The 20,640-nt window shown below is 39.6% G+C and overlaps 3 protein-coding genes across 5 annotated transcripts in view; all 3 read left to right on the top strand.

The window, feature by feature from the left end:
• Positions 1-20,640, top strand: part of LOC134813508 (coatomer subunit zeta-1-like) — an 81,442-nt gene that overhangs the window by 52,136 nt on the left and 8,666 nt on the right. The gene's annotated exons all lie outside the window — the stretch shown is intronic.
• On the top strand, positions 5,061-5,471 carry LOC134813268 (uncharacterized). Its single transcript, XM_063820958.1, has one exon. It carries the CDS (start codon positions 5,061-5,063, stop codon positions 5,469-5,471), a length of 411 nt encoding a protein of 136 aa, XP_063677028.1.
• Positions 5,063-20,626, top strand: LOC134813095 (activating signal cointegrator 1 complex subunit 3-like). Of its 2 annotated transcripts, none has more exons than XM_063820773.1 (27): positions 5,063-6,374; positions 6,534-6,650; positions 6,810-6,956; positions 7,117-7,217; positions 7,378-7,585; positions 8,007-8,126; positions 8,366-8,560; positions 10,202-10,326; positions 10,467-10,758; positions 10,994-11,161; positions 11,395-11,629; positions 11,748-11,902; positions 12,312-12,476; positions 12,620-12,741; positions 12,864-13,069; positions 13,247-13,480; positions 13,594-13,724; positions 13,925-14,155; positions 14,470-14,643; positions 14,783-17,305; positions 17,432-17,592; positions 17,825-17,945; positions 18,058-18,151; positions 19,176-19,358; positions 19,515-19,652; positions 19,813-19,956; positions 20,101-20,626. In XM_063820773.1, exons 2-27 carry the CDS (start codon positions 6,639-6,641, stop codon positions 20,364-20,366), a joined length of 6,651 nt encoding a protein of 2,216 aa, XP_063676843.1. In that variant the 5' UTR covers positions 5,063-6,374; positions 6,534-6,638; the 3' UTR covers positions 20,367-20,626. The 2 variants fall into 2 exon arrangements, with proteins under 2 accessions (XP_063676843.1, XP_063676842.1); XM_063820772.1 differs by having other exon boundaries at positions 6,113-6,360.

Here is a 20,640-nt window from a genome sequence, read left to right as displayed (position 1 = left end):
TCAAGTTGTTTAGTTTTACGCAGTCCGAAAGCTCTGCCTGAACTTATCGGATAGCTTTATTCGGACGTTATTTTACCCGTACTGCAACCGGAAATAATGTGAACGGGAATAATTTTGAGCGGACATTAAAATAAACGCGACCGCTCAATGGTCTATTTAATTACAATTTAAAACGTCCGCCAATATTCGAACGGATATTAAAATTAAAATGAACGGACATTAAAATGAACGCTAGGGATTAACTTGTAGTTGTAGCATTTGGCATTTGCAGCAACTATTAACTTATGTCCGTAAAAATAAAGTCCAATAAGGACAAATTAGCGTTGCCGTTATTAATTATTGATCATATTAGTTGTACAACTACAATTAATATTTTGGTATTCCCCTGCATGTGTCATGGTTCCAACAGGAAAATATTTCAATCTGCAATCCGAGTAGAATGTAAATATACTGCGATCTCTGATATATAGTTATACTGAAACATAGCCTGAGCTGCAACCGTTCACCACTACAATTAGTGCATACCTCAATACACATTACGGCCGGATCAGGATAATGCGATCCTGAGGGCTATAATTATTAAAAGGTGTTCTCACGAGATCTCCGACACATGAATTCTATCGATTCACCATTGAGTATGAATCAGCAATTAAACTACTGAGCTTACATATGCAGAATGATGGATGAGCACATATAATTGCCTGCTTCATAGTTTGTTCACCCAATCTATTCACCCAATGTTATTGTTAGTATCAAAGCTGTGTTAGGACCATTTTCAAAAATATTTCGCCATCTATACTGTCACAATGTAAGTTTTACAATGGTACAACCTCCATAAAAATCTTTAAAAATCGGATAAAACCAACCACACTATCGGTACACGTACCCAAGTTCGACACGCACTCTAGTTCGTCACTTATACCATGTAGTTCGACAAACCCTGAGGTTCGACTCTGTCGAACTAAAGTGCTCTATCTGGAGTCAAGTTCGATACGCACTAAAGTTAGACAAGAGAACTTTGACTGTCGGACTACAGTTTTGAAATCTCCAATATCCAGCAACGATCCTTTACGAGCTTGAAATCTATTCGTTTGTTAGTTTTCCACTTGTCTCATGCTGTTCAATTATGTGTTTATATAATTTCTATAATCCATATCTATGGACATTTAATTGACCTCATACTCCATTGTTAGTTATTAGAATTGTAGGCTTAACGGAGAAATAAAAGAGTAACGTGGTAACTCTTACTTCGCATTGTAGATTATGTTAGTGAAGTAGTTAGCTAATTAGTGATTCACTCCCGGCGCGAGAACAAAGCGCCAGGAAAATAAGACAATTTTTCGCGCGAACTTGTAAATTTACTTACGCCGCGCGGAGGTGTTCCTTCATGGTGTATCCATTATATCTCTGATATTTGGATACGAAACATGTATCAATTACATGTGGAATTACAAATTATATTAAACAAATTTGTTTAAAAATACACAGTCTATGATCGTTAAAAATTTTTGAAAAAAATTGCAAAAATTATTACAAATGTGCCTCAAATTTTTAAAACTATTTTGTACATTGTTGATTTATTTTACCTGGCACATCAATCCTTAATTTACGATGTCAATTCATCGCAGCTCGGCAAGGCCCAGTAGCGCATTTCGCTGATCTAGCGTGGTTGCGAGAAGCATAATTGAGTGCGCGGCGCGGCCCAGTAACGCATCGCGCTACAAATCGCGCTAAAAATCAATCCCAATGCGCGGCGCTGTTTTCGAGCTTCTCGCATAAGTGATTGGAGTAGCAAGCAATGAACTAGCAAGCTGGATAAAAGTGTATTGCTTATAACTTAACCCACTACTGACCAGCACTCCTTGATTCACGATGTCAATCCTTCGCAGCTCGGTGAGGCACATTGGTGCATCTCGCCGATCTACCGAAGTGGTTGATAGAAGCATTATTTGATGCACGCGCGACCCAGTAGTGCATCGCGCTACAAGGTGCAGCTGTAAGCGCCGCGCGCAGGATCTATTCAATTGTTAATTTACAATTACATGTTACATTTATTAATTACTAGAGCCAAAATTTCAGAAGCAGAATAATTTTTAGGGAAATTTCTGTCGTTCGCGCATTGTAGCGCGATGCGATACTGTGCCGCGCCGAGCTGCCATGAATTGAAATCGTAAATTAATTCGCGCAGTACAGGCCGTGAACACTTAACTGCAATTCCAATAATGAAAAGATTCCAAAAGCCACGTGATTGGATCGAGCGCGCGCGCGCCTCTGTGAACATCGGTACCACTCGAGCATAAAGTACTGAGCAGTACGCAGTATTCTGCGAAGAGATATGTATTGGAGGACTTCGACGCGCCGCGCAAACTAGCATTCTTGCTTCGCATCGTCGATCGTTACTCTGCTTCGCAGAGCAACGATCTCGATGGGTTGACACCGTCAATCAAACATTTGTAGCACACGTTTCATTCAACTACCCAATTATGTGACATGTACATGCAATGTAATTGTATTAAAACAAATATAGAGCTAATTGCTAATGTTGCAAAAATAAAGTGGCGCGCTCTACTTCGAAGAAATTCGGACGAGTAACATCCGTCAAACAAATACAAAATATGTTGAAATTAAAAGCTGAAGGTATCGTTAGTCGAACTTATGAAACTTCATTTTATTTATTAAGAAGCCAAAAAATTCAAGAAAACAGTAAATTTTTATTTTAATCAATCACAGCAAATTGTGTGTGTGTGTGTGTGTCATGGCAGAAATCACGAATATTATGCAAATCGTAGGTTTATAACCCACTAACCAGCTCACTTACTTTATTGAAAAAACTCAATTTCATTTATTAATTTCTGACTATCTGGTTAATTCAAAATTTTGAAGTCGTCAATCACTAATCTTTGAATTTTTTACATCTTGATTAGATGGACACTCTAAAGGACAAACGGTTGAAATGTGTTATGCAGCTAGTAGACGTCTTTCAATCAGTCTCAATTGGGAGTTTTCACGTTCAAGTTGCCACCCTTATCATCCCGCTTAGTTTCGAATCGCAGCTGTATAGGTTAGAAGTTTACAAGCTTAGAAGCTTTCAGTCAGCCTCTTTTGTATTCTCTATTTGTTAGACTCTAAAACGTAATAGATCAGTTATGAAGAACTCTTTGTAGGAGATGCCCAGAGAGGCATTATTGTAAATATCATTGTAAATCTTATCTCTTTCCTTGACGAAATTTCGGATGTCACACATTCAATCATGTTATAGTGTCTTTCACTCGTCGTTCACAGGTTTGTGGCTTACATTCTCATCTTACTAGTATCCGTCAGCCTTTGCCTCTTATCCCCCCAAAGTGCCTGATCGCACATCTATTACATTTTGAAGCAAATTTTAAGGAAAGAGACATTTCGTCTGATACAAACGACGTGTAACAGGAACGAATCTTAAATGCCATTGTTAGTAAACCAATCAAAGTAGAGGACCGACAATTGAGTCACGATAGTGGGTCATCTTGAGACACGGCTTTGAGATATCAGTTGAACAACGAATAAGAGCTTTAGGCCAAACTGTTGAGGAGGTGCCAAATTATTTCAATCCTAAATTTGTTTTTGGTGTAAATAAGCAACACGTGTTCACGATCAATCGTATTGTTCTACTTGACATTTGTCTCCTTTAGTCACCCTTATATTAATACTTCATTAAAATCGATGATAATCCCCTGAGTAATGAGCAAATATAGTGAAACTAAGGCTCGTTTTTACCTGTAGCCGCTATTTGAGGACCTACCAAACTAGTTTGTCTTACTATCTGTTGCATTCCTTGGTGAAGAAATTAAGTAATTAACTAATTTTTAAATAAAACAATTTTCAAATTTTATCATTTATTTTAATCAGTACAATCAATTAATGTAATAAAATTCGCAAGCTTCCTTGTTGACAGTTGAAAAAAATTATTACGATTTAATTGTATGTTCGTGTCCATGCAATCGACAAGAGCAGTTAAGGGTTAGGGTGGTTCCAGCTTACTGCTCATCTGCATCTTATCTGCATTTTATTTAGTGCTTAGGGGGGAAGGGGGTTAACAAGTTCAAGTTGTTGTTACTAATTAGTCTATTTTGCAATGTCTATTCTGCAATGTAAATTTTCTCTGTTTTTAGGTATGGACTCGAAATCGAAATATGAGAGTGTTGAAGTTCTTCATGAGCGAGCCCTAAATTATAAACAAGCCGGAAATCAGTTTTTTAAATCTAAAGAATATAATAAAGCCAAAAAGAGATATCATTGTGCCCTTTTACAGACCCGAGCGATTTCTTCACGAGACACTGTGGGTCGTTCCATGTCCTTCTTTAATGATTCTGTGAATGATGGGTTGAAATATTCATCATCAGCTAATTTCAAGACTGAAGTTGAATCTTTAGAGGCTGATTGCAACAAGAACCTCGCCATGATCTTTATTATTGAGGAAAATTGGAGTAAAGGGCTTGATTATAGTCGGAAGGCTTTAGACTTTAATGACAGTGATGAGAAATCTCTGTATAGATTTCATACATGTGCTACAAACCTAGGCCTGATTGACGATAGCAAAATTGCAATTAAGAAGCTGTTGCAAATCAATCCCAGTAGTAACTTGTACCGTCAAGCGAATCAAAACCTTCAAGTTCAGAGCAGGGAACAGGATTCCAAGGAAAAACAATTGTACCAAAATATGTTTAAAGGATGATGTTTATTTTATATTTCTTATTGTTCATCGGGCTCTCAATACAACTAAATTAACATTATAAATGCAACTTTTAGATGTTTTTATTTTTTAAACTTTGTATTTTTCACTTTAAATCGGATTATTAATTGACAAACATATTGGAAATGTCTTTGAAAATTATGTTTTCAATTGCTTGTGTAATACATATCTGTAATTTTTTTCAGTTGTTCTCATTTTCTCTCAAGCTTTGTATTTTCGTTCCTCTAGTAGGCTTTCTGTATATTCATGAGTAATTATATGACAAATCTGTATTCGTCTTTATCAAATTTCATGCTCCTTAAATGCTCACTTCTCATCCTTCAGTACAGACATGGCCGAGAGTAGCACATCTACTCCAGTTATCCAAAACATAGCCAAAGCAAATGTCGCTGACCTGGAGAAACTAAAATCTTTGCTCGCAAGTGCCGGAGCTAACACAGCTAACCTCACTTCCAACATCCTTCTCGCAAACCAGCAGATATTACAGCAAGGCGTTGCGGCAGCACAAGCAGCCCAACAGCAAGCTGCCAAATCGAACTCAGTAAAATCACGGGGTGGTGTGTCAGAACAGCGATACGCTGAGCTCCTGGCAGTCATTGAGGAGCTGACCAAGGACATTAAACCCACATATGCAGGGAACAGAATGGCAGCAGAGCGTTTGAAGAAAGGTATTGCTCTAGCCAGAACATTAGCAAGGGATTGCAGGGTAGAGGCAGAACGCATCGCCTTGTCCAATAATTGAGCCATTTCTTTTTTCAGTTGAATCCACCTTATCACAACCTTGTATAAACCTTAGTCCCATTTAGAAATATCAAGCGCTGACTGGACAATAAAAGCGGTTATTTCAGTTCCTGTGGTCAGTGGAGTATTTGTCAATCGTTTGGAATTTTAACAATCCACTCTGTTTTCATCAGATTAAAGCCTGTCGATTTTGAAAATTGATCAAATTTTAACTTTTTTGCGAGCATATTGCAACTGAAATCTTTAAAGTTAAAATATATGTACAATACTAATATAAATTAAATAACAGAGTTATCATTTAATAACACGAGAAGATTACTTTCAACAGACGGACAAGAAATTTAGTCTGCCTGGTTCTACTACAACAACTTGTTTAGTGTTTACAATCAAATTCAATTATAGTAAACAATATTCTTTGTAATATGATTTCATTTAAATGATAATAATATATGTAATACTAAATCACGTTACAATTTCATTCTTATTTGTTCGTATGATATGAGATACTTCTGATATTATATTACGTCAAAATATATCTGTACTTCAATACTTTATTTTTATTATCACATTGTAATAAAGAGTTTTATTCTCGTGGTTGAATTCATCATTATTTTAAAACATCTTTCGGTTACGAAAACTATCAATTTCTTTCTCTTGGATGTAGCATCTTGAAATCGTGAAACTCTAAATTTTAAACCACTAAAAGGTAGAGTACACTGAGAGATGGTAACATGAGTTTGGGTGAAACATATCTGCGATGCTGGGATGTCGGCAGATTCACAGGCTCTCTCCGAGCACTAGGGGGTATTGCTGCAGAATTGGAGACAGATTTAGACTACAACGTGAGACAAGCCAAGTTCCTGGAGCTAGAAAGACGTGATAATAATTTCGTGAGTCCCCGCAGGTTTAGTCCACAGCTTATATTTCTACAATTGCTGCACGTTTTTTATTTTAAAGCTCTTCTGAATTTATTGCTGGCTTATCAACTAAATCAGTCGATTGAAAGTGGGAATTGCTTCCCAATGTTTTTGTTCACTGATTGTTAAATTTTAATATATTACAGAGTAAGAAGAAAGAAAGCAGATTCAATTGGGCCCGTCTGTCAGACCACGTCAAGTCATCAGGAGAACGAGAATTACAGACATGTGGCAAGGAACTACTTCACAACATGTCTCTTTTGGTTCGTCCTATTCCTTTAGTAAAAACTTAGAATCCCATTTTGGACGGCATAACCTTAAAACATGCCATATCCCTTATTGTCTTTAATCTTGTATTTATCTTTGAACAACATTCCAATCTATATATTAATACAACATTCCAATAAAACATTCCCTTTCAGGTTGGTGAGAGTTGCAGTACTGATCACCTGAAAACAACATTAGAAGAAATGTTCACACTGTTTTTAGGATTTGAGGAGTTCACCTGGCGAGAAGTCTTCAAAATAAAAGACAAGTTTGGTCACGTGGACGAGGATATCCTTAAAAAAGTAAGCTTAAATTTGGGTAGCTTAAGTAATAGTACTCTTGTGGTCATCACGATTTGGAACCTATCCAAATTATAAAAATATATGGAACCCGGTTCGTTATAATTCAGCAAATCAAATGAAACAGGTATTAAGGTATTTAAACGAGTTAACACCGTTCTAGGTACACTCAAGTTACACGACATTAAGTGAAGCCCTGCCAGAGTATTTTACTGTCGATCATCAGAATGGAGACAATATTCCTCCCACTCTCTTCGGAGCAAAGTAAGATAATTTTATTGCTTAACAAGATTCTGACGAACACTTGTAAATGAAACGAGATTTACTTGCAGGACAGTTCAAGAATCTGGGAACAAATAATAATTTTGCTTCCTTAAGAAAAACCTGTCAGCTGTTTAACTTAAACATCCCCTCTCGTCCTCAGAATCAAGTTCAACTCTCCGGAAGTGGTGAAGTTTTCCCATCCTACATCAGATGGTGAGAGTGAGGATGAGGAAGAAGTGGGAGGAGGAGCGGGAGTGCTGGAGGCTACTGCTAACGTTACCAAACAGATAACGTCTAAACAGAGTGGTTCTAGAAACGGCGCAGTTGTCAGGAGACAACTTACTCCTGATTCTCCTGGTTGGCTCACTGTGAGTTCCATTACTGGTTTTTGTTTGTTTTATAGTTGTTTCTCAATGATGTTTGACTTGTTTTGTTTATGGTTATTTTGTTCAGTCATCAAATATATCAAAAAGCTGCTGTCCATTTGATCTTGGCATTTTATCTACCTTACTCGGGAATATTGTCGCGGGTTTATTTATGACTGGGGAAATTAATGACCGGGAAAAATATGGCGGAATTTTCCAAAACCCACCAAGCATCAAAGTGTATTACTATTAGTTTACCTTACTCGGGAACATTTTAGCGGGTTAATTTATGACTGGGAAAATTAATGACCGGGAAAAATATGGCGGAATTTTCCAAAACCCACCACTTTATCCCAGTCATAATATTCCCGAGTAAGGTAGACATTCAATCTAGACATTTATCTGTATCACCCCCTGTTCACAGATAACGTGTAGTGAGTTATACAAGAAGCCGGACCCTCCTGCCTTATCTCAAGAGGAGTTAATATCTGCTCTTTATAACCACATCAGTTCACAGAACTCTAATGAACAGCTTCAGGACATGGTGGGTTTGAAAATAATGTTTTTTCTTTCGTGAACTATCCACATCTAACTGAGAAATATGAAAATTGTGTTGTTATGTAACTATCTTATAGATGTGGATACTGGTGGGGAGGTGAAACACATTTGTTTACGTTTTACTATAATATAAACTGTACTAAAAACTAACTTAACCCTTGACCCTAATAAATTGACCCTAATCCTACTTTACTACATCAATAATAACATTTTTTTAATTTTCAGATGTTTGGACTGTTGGGATTTGAAGCATTTGACCTAATAGCAGAGATTCTAGCTCACAGAAGAGTTATCAAGGAACCATCAGGATTTGATTTATTGACTGACGAGCCCAACTTTGATATTTACTCTGGTGAAGCAGAGAACGCACCCAAAATACCTCATTTCAAAACAGATCGTGGACCAGCTTTATCAAAACAGGTAATTTTAGGAGAACTGCTGAGTAACCAGGCCTCGATCAGCTAAATAGTCAGCTTAATTACCATAATTAGCGCTTTAGTACTTTAAAACATCTGTGCCAATTATCCCCTGACATGTGACCACGACAATCACAAATACAAGCAAACATTACACGTGATAATCAGAATTGTTAAACACAGAAACACTGATTATCGGAAATGGCAGTAATGTCACGTGACCACCTGAACTCTTCTCCACACCAACTCCCTCCCCTCCCCTCCCCTCCGGCTCTCTTTAACATTAAGATCTCGGCACTCCCTCCCCTCCTCCGGCTCTCTTTAACATAAAGATCTCGGCACTCCCTCCCCTCCCCTCCGGCTCTCTTTAACATTAAGATCTCGGCACTCCCTCCCCTCCCCTCCGGCTCTCTTTAACATTAAGATCTCGGCACTATCCAGGAAGCCCGGCACAACTACGTGGGTATGTAGATCAGAATTGGTTGGCAATTCCACTCTAAGGCTTAGGTTAGAGTGGAATTTCAACGTTATACGTCTTGGTAGAATTCTACAGACCTCTGTCGAGCTTATTGAATTGTGCCAAGACTGCCTCCTAAACTGCCCTGTTCATTCTCGTTCCCAGTTAAAATATAACTATATATATACTTAAACATTATATTCACTGTTTATCAATTTAAACTACTTGATTTGACAGCAACTCTGGTACAAATCTAATCGGCCTAGTATTTATTAATTCTCTGCTCACTGCTCAGATTCTACGGAATTGTGTGGAATTATGTCAGGAACATTCTTAATAGCTGCTTTATACATATGCATATATGGTAATAATATAAGTTTGTCGGTCAATATGCTCCTGGTAATTGAGATAGGGGAGAGCGAAAGCGAATTCTAATAATGATAATCTCATATCTGTACAGAATCACCCAATGTAGTGATGACTGGAATGTAACTATATCGTTTAACTATAGTTAATACTCTATACTAGTTCAAGTAGTCTCCCGTCAGTCAATCAAATCAAAAGTGATATCAGATGTATTCCGTAGAACTTACATCAACATTATAGACTTCCCCCTAAACTGGGATAATGTAAAATTAATGAGTAACACTAATTACTTAATTACCTACACTCGCACTTCTGTCATGTTAACTTATCTCCGGGTATAAAGTTACTGATAAACATTACTCAAAACATCATGACATTTTTTACACCCAGAAATTACGTGATTGTCGCCTGGAAACCTTGACGCCTAATTCAATTAAATGCTGTGTAGAAAATTCCTGTGTAACTGTAATAATGTAATATACTAATATATGCATTATGCAATCAAATCAATGTTAAATAATATTCACATTATCTATAGATATAGATATCTTATGAAGCCACATACGAGTTTCCATATATTCGCTCCCATATATTCGCTCCCATCGACAAAGGAACTCCGACATTTAAGTTCTGATAATTTCCTTGCGTATGTGATTTATGGTTCGCATATCTGTATGAGCAGTCAGCAACCACTGGACTCATTTGTAACGTTACCTATGTTCTGTCAGTTGTTCGTTTGCTAGCAAAACATTGATTTATTGTTAGGGGTGAAATTATCATGTAGTTTTGTCAAATTTAATGAACTTAATGAACCTTGTCCAGGTAAACATTTTGACGGAACGTGAGAAGATTTGGATGAAGCAGGTTCGTAAGGAGGAGAAGAAAATGAAGAAAGAAGCAATCGCCCAACAGCGAGCATTTGATCCGGAACTGCTTCGCGAACAGCGGTAATAACTAAAAGAAGAACAAATCCCAAGATTGATGCTTGTTATTAACAGCTTAGCACGTACGCTTTTTTATGTAACTATGCAAACGCGCTAACTGAATTCAGTTATAAATGAGAATATTCTAGAACTGTACATTTCAGAGAATATGCACTGATGACGGCAAACATGATGCCCGCCTTACAGCCTCGACTGTCCGAACATCCTGAACTACCCTATGTATTCGACACCCGCGTTACCGTAAAACAAACAGCTGCGTACATCCTTGGCGCTAAGATTACCCTTCCTGTTGATGTTGTGAACGACTCAAAGCCTGGCTACGAGGAGTATACATTTCCTGCCACCAAACATGTGCCACCTGAGTGGACAGATAAGCTTGTGGACATATCGGAGTTGGATGATGTAGGAAGAATTGCTTTTAAAGGTATTAAGAAGGTACGGTGGCTTTTCATACGGCGCGCGCAACCGCCAAATTGGATTCTTGTAAACGGAGCGCGTCATGTCACTACTATTGTTGCCCGAATATTTTTTCCACGAGCGTATAAGATTGAATTCTGTTAGAACATTCGAATCGGGCGTGTAAGATTTGTGTAACCAAGAAACATTTTATTCGACACTTTGAATTTTATCTCATCATATTACACCCACTATGACAGGCTGACTATTTCAGTTGAACAGAATTCAGAGTGTGGTGTTCGATACCGCGTACAATACCAACGAGAATTTGCTGATAAGCGCACCAACTGGTGCCGGTAAAACCAATGTTGCTTTACTTACAGTCCTGAAGCTTATTAAGAACTTCATGGAGAATGGAGTGGTACAGCGCAACAAGTTTAAGGTGACACCACTCATTTATCTTGCTATGCTTATTACTTAAACTGGTGTTCCCTTATCTTATAATAAATATGGTACAATCGAAGTTAATAGTTATTTCGTGTGACCATCTATGATCTAATCACCCAATCTCAAACTACGAACTCCGCAAATTGCCTTAACATAAAGCCTTACATTAGTTGAGCCATACATTAGTTGAGCGCAATGTTGGGCCCGGAATAAGCCTTATTTTCGCAGGTAGTGTACATAACGCCCATGAAAGCCCTTGCAGCTGAGATGACCAAGACCTTCGGTAAAAAACTCCAAGGACTTGGGATCCAAGTGCGTGAGTTGACGGGTGACATGCAGCTGACTAAACAAGAGATAGCCCAGACCCAGATGCTGATAGTTACACCGGAGAAGTGGGATGTTGTCACCAGGAAGAGCACGGGAGACACCGCACTGTCCCAGCTCGTCCGACTTCTCATCATCGGTGAGATTTGTTTCCAGGCGATTAAGCTCGCTGTTTGGAAATTATTTTCACTGTTGTTTAACTTGTTGGAATTGTATTGTTAAACATTCGTATAATAAGCTGATCTGTTTCTCCCCAGATGAGGTGCACTTGCTTCACGAGGACAGAGGTTCAGTGATAGAGACCCTGATAGCCCGGACGTTGAGACAGGTCGAGACAACCCAACAAATGATCAGGATTGTTGGTCTATCTGCAACTCTACCCAACTACATTGACGTGGCTAACTTTTTAAAGGTTTGCAATATTTCTGCAGATAAATATGCGTTACATATGTTAAACACTATAGTGCATGTGTACTACATATCCTTTGAATCCTTGCAATATTTCTGCAGCACTGTGTGTGCGTGACATAGGCTGAATACTCTGAATATCTGAGTGTAAGTGTAGTACACAAAATTTCTGAATTTCCATCTCGACGTGCCGGAAATTCAAGTCATTACTCGCCGCTGTAAATGTCTGCATTTTAAATTGGGTGTCACATTACATTGCACATTCTTTTTTCTGCTCTCTAGCTGTTGGGCAAAGCTGCAGATCATTCCTTAGATTTGTTAAGCAAAGCTGATGGTATCCATTCAATGGGTGAAAGTTGAACTTTGTCCATTCAACTGAACCACAAGTCTAACTGTTTAACTATTCCCTTCAGGTCAATCTACACAAAGGACTGTTCTACTTTGACTCACGGTTCAGACCGGTACCTTTGAAACAGACATTTATCGGAGTACGAGGTACTAACAAGTTTAAAACTCGAGAAAATATCGATCAAGCTTGTTATGAGAAGGTTCTTGAGAGTGTGAAACAAGGCAACCAGGTCAGTTACTTCTATAATTAGATCATTTTTAAGTCATTGCAGATCATTTGGGTCTTTTGTTGGACAAATTTGTATTATCTTATGAGAATATTCTTGTACTCATGGAATTTTGGTATTTAGTTGTTAACGCTCACATCGTTCAGGTATTAGTATTTGTTCACAGTAGAAATGGGACACTCAAGACGGCTGAGAAAATGCGAGAACTTGCTCAAACGGAGGGAGAACTGGAATTATTTAGTCCTGCAGAACATCCTAAATATCAATAGTAAGTTTTTAAAGGCTAGAATTGCTCCTTAACTAACAAAGCTCTGACGTTATCTGTTTAGATTTCTTATAAATTATTTTCAGTAATATAATCTCAAAAATTACCAAAATTCACCCCTCCAGCGGTCTGAAGCAGTTAGCGCGATCCTCCCAGAAGAAGCTGAACTACCTGTACCGGGATGGTTTTACAGTGCATCACGCCGGACTGCCCCGTTCGGACCGGAACGTTGTTGAGGCCCTGTTCAGTGAGGGTCTGGTGAGAGTCATGTGTTGTACGGCTACTCTAGCCTGGGGTGTTAACCTTCCCGCTCATACCGTCGTTATTAAGGGTCAGTTATTTTGAGGTATATCAACCTATATGTGCTTTCAGCGTGGATCGAATAAAAGTACTATTATTACAGCTGAATTCAGCAATGCGTGTGATTGATTCTACTTTATTATGAAAAGTGAGCTACATGTATAACATAAGATCAGGATTATCGTTTTTAAATTCCTGTGTATCTCAGGAACTGAATATTACAATGCGGGCAAGGGAGAATTTGTCGACATTGGAATCCTAGATGTGCTCCAGATCTTTGGTCGAGCAGGTCGACCTCAGTTTGATTCCTCCGGTCACGGGATCATTATTACACCGCAAGATAAACTGCACAAGTATCTCATGTTGCTCACTCAGCAGCATCCTATTGAGTCACAGTTTATCAAGAGCTTGGAGGATAACCTCAACGCTGAAATTTGCTTAGGTTAGTAGACGGTTCGCAGTGCGATATTTTTCAATCAAGCACTTTCTAATTTGGTTGATTTCTCTTCTGAGCATCAAAGATTTGGATAAACTCATTGTAGTATATCTGTCCAGGTACTGTGGGCTCCGTGGAAGAAGCAATACAGTGGATGAAATATACCTACTTATGGGTTAGAATGCAGAAAAATCCTCTCCTGTATGGTATTAATCAGAAAATGAGGGAGCGGGATCCTGACCTGCACCATGTAAGCTTGCTTTTGTTTATGGGGATATACTTTTCATATCGAGCATTTTTGGAAATTAGCCAAGATGTATTGGGTACTTTAAACTCTGTTCAAACGTATTTAATTGTTCTGCCAGAGTGATGCATGCAAAAAATGAGCTTATCCCATGATTTAATCGTTTTGAAGTTTGAATGATGTTGTGACGTAATCCCCAACCTCAGTACTTGACCGACCTGATAAAGAAATCTGCACTGGTGCTGGACAAGTGCCGAATGATCAGATTCAACCCCCAAACCGAACTGCTGGCAGCTACGGATTTGGGAAGGACAGCAAGTCACTTCTACATCAAACACCCGACCATTGAGCATTTCAACTCTACTTTCAAACCAAACCTACTTGAAGCTGAGATTTTGGGATGTATCAGTCAGGCTGACGAGTTTGCTCAATTGAAGGTTCGATTAATACATTGTAGGGAAATTGAACTTACGTGGTATAACCTCGGCGAAGTTCTTGTTTTTATTAGATTAGATACAGTTCGAAAAGAGTTTGGATATTTTCATTGTTGTGTTGATTATGTATCCATTTCATCTATTTTGCAGAAATCCATCTATATTGTCTATTTTTACGTCTGTTTATCAGTCTATTTCAACTCTTACCCGTTGCTACAACTCTATTCGCTCACAGTAAAACACAACTCCTGTAAAACACAGCATCTCACGTACTTTACACGTACTTTACACGTACTTTACACGTACTCACTTTACAGGTACAAGAAGAGGAGAGTGTTGAGTTGGGTGAGCTTCACCACTCACAAAGGTTCGAGGTTAAAGGGGGCACGGAGAATGTTTACGGTAAAGTCAACATCTTGCTCCAAGCTTACATATCCCAGCTCCACATCGAGAGTTATTCTCTTCTCTCTGACTCTCTTTACGTTGCTCAGGTAACATAGGCTAGTTAGACTAGTATAGTAACATGGATTATTTATGGAACTATATTTCTTTAAATGTCTACCATGTTTTGAATCTTTAACAAGTTAATAAGTATAACTAACCAAGTGATAAAATTTCATTTTATTTCAGAACGGAAAGAGGATTATCAGGGCAATGTTTGATATAGCAGTACACAACGGATACCCCTCCGTAGCCTCCAAACTTCTCAATCTGAGCAAGATGCTGAACCACCGGATTTGGGAAGGCGACACACCTCTCCGACAGTTCAACATTCTCCCGTCCCACGTTCTTGACAGGATAGAACGTCTCAGCCTTGACATGCACAAGCTCAAGGAGATGCCAGCTCGGGAGATCGGCCACATGTTGCAGCACGTGGCAATGGGTGACAAGATCAAAGCGTGTGTCAACCATTTCCCTGCTGTTGCATTAGATGCTGTCGTGCAGCCAGTCACCGCGACTGTTCTAAAGATTGAGTTGACGATCACGCCTCAGTTCCACTGGAATGACAAGTGGCACGGTAAGATGTCTGAACCCTGGTGGGTTTGGGTCGAGGACACTAACAACGACCACATGTACCACAGCGAATACTTCTCCCTCCAGAAGAAACACGTAGTGGAGAACTCGCCTCAGAAACTCAACTTCTCCATCCCGCTCATTGACAAGGACAACATGTCTTACATCGTGAGGATGATATCAGACAACTGGATCGGAGCTGAAGGAATGGAGTGTATCTCCGTAAAAGGAGTGATCCTCCCTCAAGACCACCTCCCTCACACGCAACTCCTTGACTTGCAACCCATCCCCACCTCCATCATCCCTTACCCAGAGTACAAGGACTACTTCAGTTTCAGTCATTTCAACCCAGTTCAAACTCAGATATTCCACTCTTTGTTCCACACAGATCACAATATCCTGGTGGGAGCCCCGACCGGATCTGGTAAAACTGTAGCAGCGGAGCTGGCCATGTTCAGGGTCTTCATCAACTTCCCTGGTGATAAGTGTGTGTACATTGCCCCCCTCAAAGCGCTGGTTAAAGAGAGGATGAAGGATTGGAGTGTGAAGATTGGTAAGAATCTAGGTAAGAAGCTGGTTGAGTTAACTGGGGATGTGGTGCCCGATATGAAAGCGGTTGTGGCGGCTGACGTCATCGTCACCACCCCTGAAAAGTGGGACGGTATATCCAGATCCTGGCAGAACCGAAAGTACGTCCAGAAAGTCCGCCTTATCGTGATAGACGAGATCCACTTGCTGGGTAACGACAGAGGACCAGTGTTGGAGGTAATCGTTAGCAGAACCAACTTCATCTCCTCGCACACCGAACAACAAGTCAGAGTTGTGGGGCTCAGCACTGCGCTAGCTAACGCTGGCGATGTGGGAAGTTGGCTGAATATCAGTAATGTGGGCATGTTCAACTTCAAACCCTCAGTTCGCCCTGTACCTCTGGAGGTTCACATAACAGGGTTCCCGGGTCAACACTACTGTCCTCGCATGGCTACTATGAACAAACCTGCCTACAACGACATCAAGCAACACAGTCCCGAAAAACCCGTTCTTATCTTCGTGGCGTCCCGTCGTCAGACCCGACTAACAGCGTACGACTTGATCTCTCATGCTGCTGCACAGGATCCCAAACAGTGGATACACGACATATCTGACATTGAACTCCAGGCTCTTATAGAGGGTGTGGCAGACTCAAATCTTAAACACACGCTCCAGTTCGGAATAGGTTTACATCACGCAGGTCTACATGAGAAAGACAGGAGAATAGTGGAGCATCTGTTCACTGAGAGGAAGATACAGATTCTTGTTGCCACTGCAACCTTAGCTTGGGGTGTCAACCTGCCGGCTCATCTTGTTATCATCAAGGGAACAGAGTTTTACGATGGTAAATCTAACCGATACGTAGACTTCCCCATTACAGATGTTTTACAGATGATGGGACGGGCTGGTCGACCCCAGTTCGATGATCAGGGTATTGCTTGCATCTACGTCCATGATATCAAGAAGCACTTCTACAAGAAGTTCCTGTACGAACCATTCCCGGTCGAGTCGAACCTTCTGGGCGTGTTAACGGAGCATTTCAATGCGGAGATCGTAGCTGGAACTGTCAAATCAAAACAAGACGCAATGGATTACCTAACGTGGACCTATTTCTTTAGACGGCTCCTGAAAAACCCAGCTTATTACCATCTAGAGGACCTGGAGGACGCGAATATCAACACCTTCCTCTCAAGTATTGTGTCCGGTAAGATCAACGAACTAGAACAGGCCTACTGTGTAGCGGTGGATGTGGACGGATCAACTCTCCTGCCTCAAATCTTAGGATACATCGCCTCCTACTACTATCTCAGTCACAAAACTGTGAAAATGTTTGCGGACACCCTGAACCCAGCTACCAGTGTGAATGAGACCCTTCAACTGTTGTGTGATGTGACTGAGTACGATGAGATGCCTGTCCGACACAATGAAGATAAGATTAACGAGGAAATGGCCACCTCTCTTCCCATCAGAGTGCCCAGTTTCTCGTATGACAGTCCCCACACTAAAGTACATCTGCTGTTGCAGGCTCACTTCACCCGTACTGCCATGCCCATGACGGATTATATCACCGATCTTAAGAGTGTTCATGACCAAGCAATCAGGATTCTGCAGGTAATGTCTTTTTCAAGTAGCTTTCAAAACAATCATTCTCCAATTATTTGCCAGTGTAACATTACATGCTTTCTTGGACTTATCTTTTCCGCTTTCTGTTTTTGCATAATGTCACCTTAATAACAGGCAATGTTGGACGTAGCAGCAGATAGCGGTTGGTTGAAGACATCTTTGAGCATAATGCACATTGTCAAAATGGTAATTCAAGGGTGCTGGATGAAAGACGACCCACTTTTACAATTACCCCACGTGGAACCCCATCAGCTGCATCTCTTTTATCAGCTACAGTTAGTTTCATTCTTCGTCAGATTTATCAGATGTGATTCTTCCGTTCAAAGAATGTTAAATATGATCTGTTGGTTTGGAATTTAGATGATTAAGTTGAACAAGTATTTAAGTAGCCCCAAGTAGCTGCTTCGCTGTTATTTTACCCGAGAATTTTTGTTTTTGGTTTACATATCTAATTTCCTCTGAACGAATGTGACATCTTCTAGCTCCGTCTTAGCAGCAACTCTTCAGGTCGTTATCAGGATCTGTTTCCTTCCCTGAGATCCTGTTAGCTTACTCCAATAGACAGGATCTCCTCCGTAAAAACCTGGAGTCGGACTTCAATGAGCGGGAATTGAACCAGATTCACAAGGTATAATCAAGCTGCTTTTATTTAAGTGTTTTTAATTTTAATTTCTGACTCTCATTTTTCCTACTTATGGGACAAATATGTGACAAACTTAACAATATGTCCAACTCATCAGGCGATGGTTCACATGCCATTACTTCGTGTTACCCACAGTATTACCGGCTCTAAGATTCTAGACAAGAACTTCATACCAAAAGAAGCCCCTGGAGGTAAAGCTGCATTTTTAAACTGCTTATCTAATGTATTTAGCAATTTAAAAAACCATATTTCACATACGTTACATACCTTACAAGACATATTTATGTGGATGATCATAATTCTGGGGATCGGAATTATGGGGGAACGAAAATATGGGGATTTTTTTCAGAAATCCCCAAATTTCGTACCCCAAATTAAATTGTCGCATTTTCACGCTAAATTATTTCAGAGAAATCAAAATCAGTTTTTGATGGAATTTTTTTAAATCGTGAAAAACTAAATTAATTAAAAATCATTCTCTTCGTTTAAATCGTCTTCATCGTCGTCTCTTTCACCTTGAGTCTGCTCACCGGTGTAGTCCCAGGTGTATGCCTCCCTCAACAGGAGTTTGAGCTTGTCAATTAAGTCTCCCCTACTCTTGAATGTGAGATTAAGTTTGACTTCTAACCCTCCAGAGGGTATCGGCGATCGGCGTGGTTTTGAATCCTCGACAGGATCCATTTGTTTAACAACAATTTTTAGCTGTTCAAGTTATTCCATAAGGGTGAAAATTGCATGTCTTCCTTATTCTATTTTGTACTTAATGTTTTTCTAGTGTGAAACTAGTCGTTGTTATAGAAGTCTATATAAAATTATATGCGAGACGTTTTTCACGTAACACTGAAAAACCAGTATTTTCTATTCAGTAATTTTTATACTAAGTAACTTTCTATTTACCTGAGAAATGCGTATCCTTGTCTCACAAAACACGTAAAACAACTTATTTGACAAATCCACCTCAAATTAGCCCTATTTAAGCTAATTACATAAAAATTAATGTGTGGGATTTTGAAATGGCGGCCACAATTTTGGTAGTACGAAAATATGGGGATTTTTTCCAAAAATCCCCAAATTTCGTACCATATATAAATATGTCTCGTAAGGTATATACAATTTTACGATTTTATTTTAGTTCTCCAAACTCTAGGTCCACGAAGAAAAAAAAACATGTGTTATCCACCAGTTCGCTAAAAATAACTGGCAAAAAACTTACAGGTGCGAAATGGGTCCCTGTCCACGCAGACAAGGAGTACAGTATTGAGGTTAAACTGAACCTGCCAAGATCCGGCAAATACTCTCAGAACAAATCCGGCAAGTCCGGCAGGAAGGCCCACGCTCCGAGGTTTAACAAACCTGTCGATGAGACTTGGTGGGTACTCATGGGAGAAATAGAGTCAGGTTTGTGCCCTTTTTAATTAAAATTTAAATTACCGACTGAAATTTGGCTCAGTTAAACCAGTTATCCGGTTTCTTAAAACAAGACTTTATCAGATAAACCACTCTTATCTTATCCTGCCTTATCTCGAATAGTTCAATGACTATCTGAATATTCAGGAGAGCTGATAGCTATGAAGAGATGCGGACCCTTTAGAGGCAACACCTTGTCAGTCCCCCTCTCTTTCTACACCCCTGAAACACCGGGCAGTCACATCTACACTTTCTACGTCATCTCACAAACCTATCTTGGACTAGGTAACCACTCTTATCTTATCTTATTTTATCTTATCTTATCTTATCTTGCCTTCCGTGCCACGTACGCATCTTGTTTTCCTCTATTATATCAATTCTCAAGTAATTGAGCTATAGACCCGTCAGTGATCTTCACTTTTACCTCATTGTGATGCAACTTCAGATCAACAATATCCGGTCTATTTAGAGGTGCTGGAGTCGGAGATAGTGTATCAGATGGACGCAGATATGTTAGATGAGGAGGAGGAGGAATACTATGACAAGATGCCTGATGACTATAACTCCACACCCTCCTTCGTTACTACAGGTTTAGTAGCTGCCATGGGGGGGGGGGGGGGGGGATCATGACCCATTTTCACCCTCTCTCCAGCCCGAATTTCCAAATGTTTGAAATGAATTTTATACATAGACAAATCAAACACTTATTTATGACACTCCATTATGATCCCAGGTCCAGTAAATTCGTTCATGAAAACAGCTCCAGGACCACCTGGTTTCGAAGATGACTCCTCGAAAAGCGTCCCACCTGGTTTCAGCAGCTCTCAGGATCTTCCTCCGGGACTCCCACCGCCACCACCTGGGTTATCTCGGAGGAGGGAAACCGCTTGGAAATCAGAAAATCCTCAACAAGAAAACAGTGAGCGATCTACTCGGGACGAACAAGATGAGTATTCAGATGACGAGGGTTGGGATGGGACTGTTGAGGCTTGGTCGTAATGTAGAATATGTTGTTAAAATTCATTATTTGTTCAGGTGATGATGCAAGTGACCGCCTTTTTACCCTCGTTAATGTTTTATTTTCGACGAATATATCCTTGCTTTTTAGGGAAGGTATTTTAGATGTTTTGTTTTTAGTATTTATGATCTGTGGCATTTAATGTATTGTTTTGGATAATAATTGATGAATTTCCCAGATTTGTTTTAGTTACGTATACCTGGTAAATATAATACTTCTCCCATTTTACATTTCATGATGACTACCATAAAATTT

The sequence above is a fragment of the Bolinopsis microptera genome, chromosome 3, assembly GCF_026151205.1.
Source record: "Bolinopsis microptera isolate Bmic1 chromosome 3, MBARI_Bmic_1.0, whole genome shotgun sequence".
Taxonomy (NCBI): Eukaryota; Metazoa; Ctenophora; class Tentaculata; order Lobata; family Bolinopsidae; genus Bolinopsis; species Bolinopsis microptera.
Note: the sequence above shows the minus strand (reverse complement) of the source record. Positions and strands in the feature narration are given on the sequence as shown.

Coding starts and splice junctions, on each gene's coding strand:
- LOC134813268 (XM_063820958.1), top strand. CDS start 5,061: ATGGCCGAGAGTAGCACATCTACTCCAGTTATCCAAAACATAGCCAAA.
- LOC134813095 (XM_063820772.1), top strand. CDS start 6,202: ATGAGTTTGGGTGAAACATATCTGCGATGCTGGGATGTCGGCAGATTC. Junction 8,561..10,201: donor GACCAGCTTTATCAAAACAG/GTAATTTTAGGA, acceptor AACCTTGTCCAG/GTAAACATTTTGACGGAACG. Junction 19,359..19,514: donor CATGGGAGAAATAGAGTCAG/GTTTGTGCCCTT, acceptor CTGAATATTCAG/GAGAGCTGATAGCTATGAAG.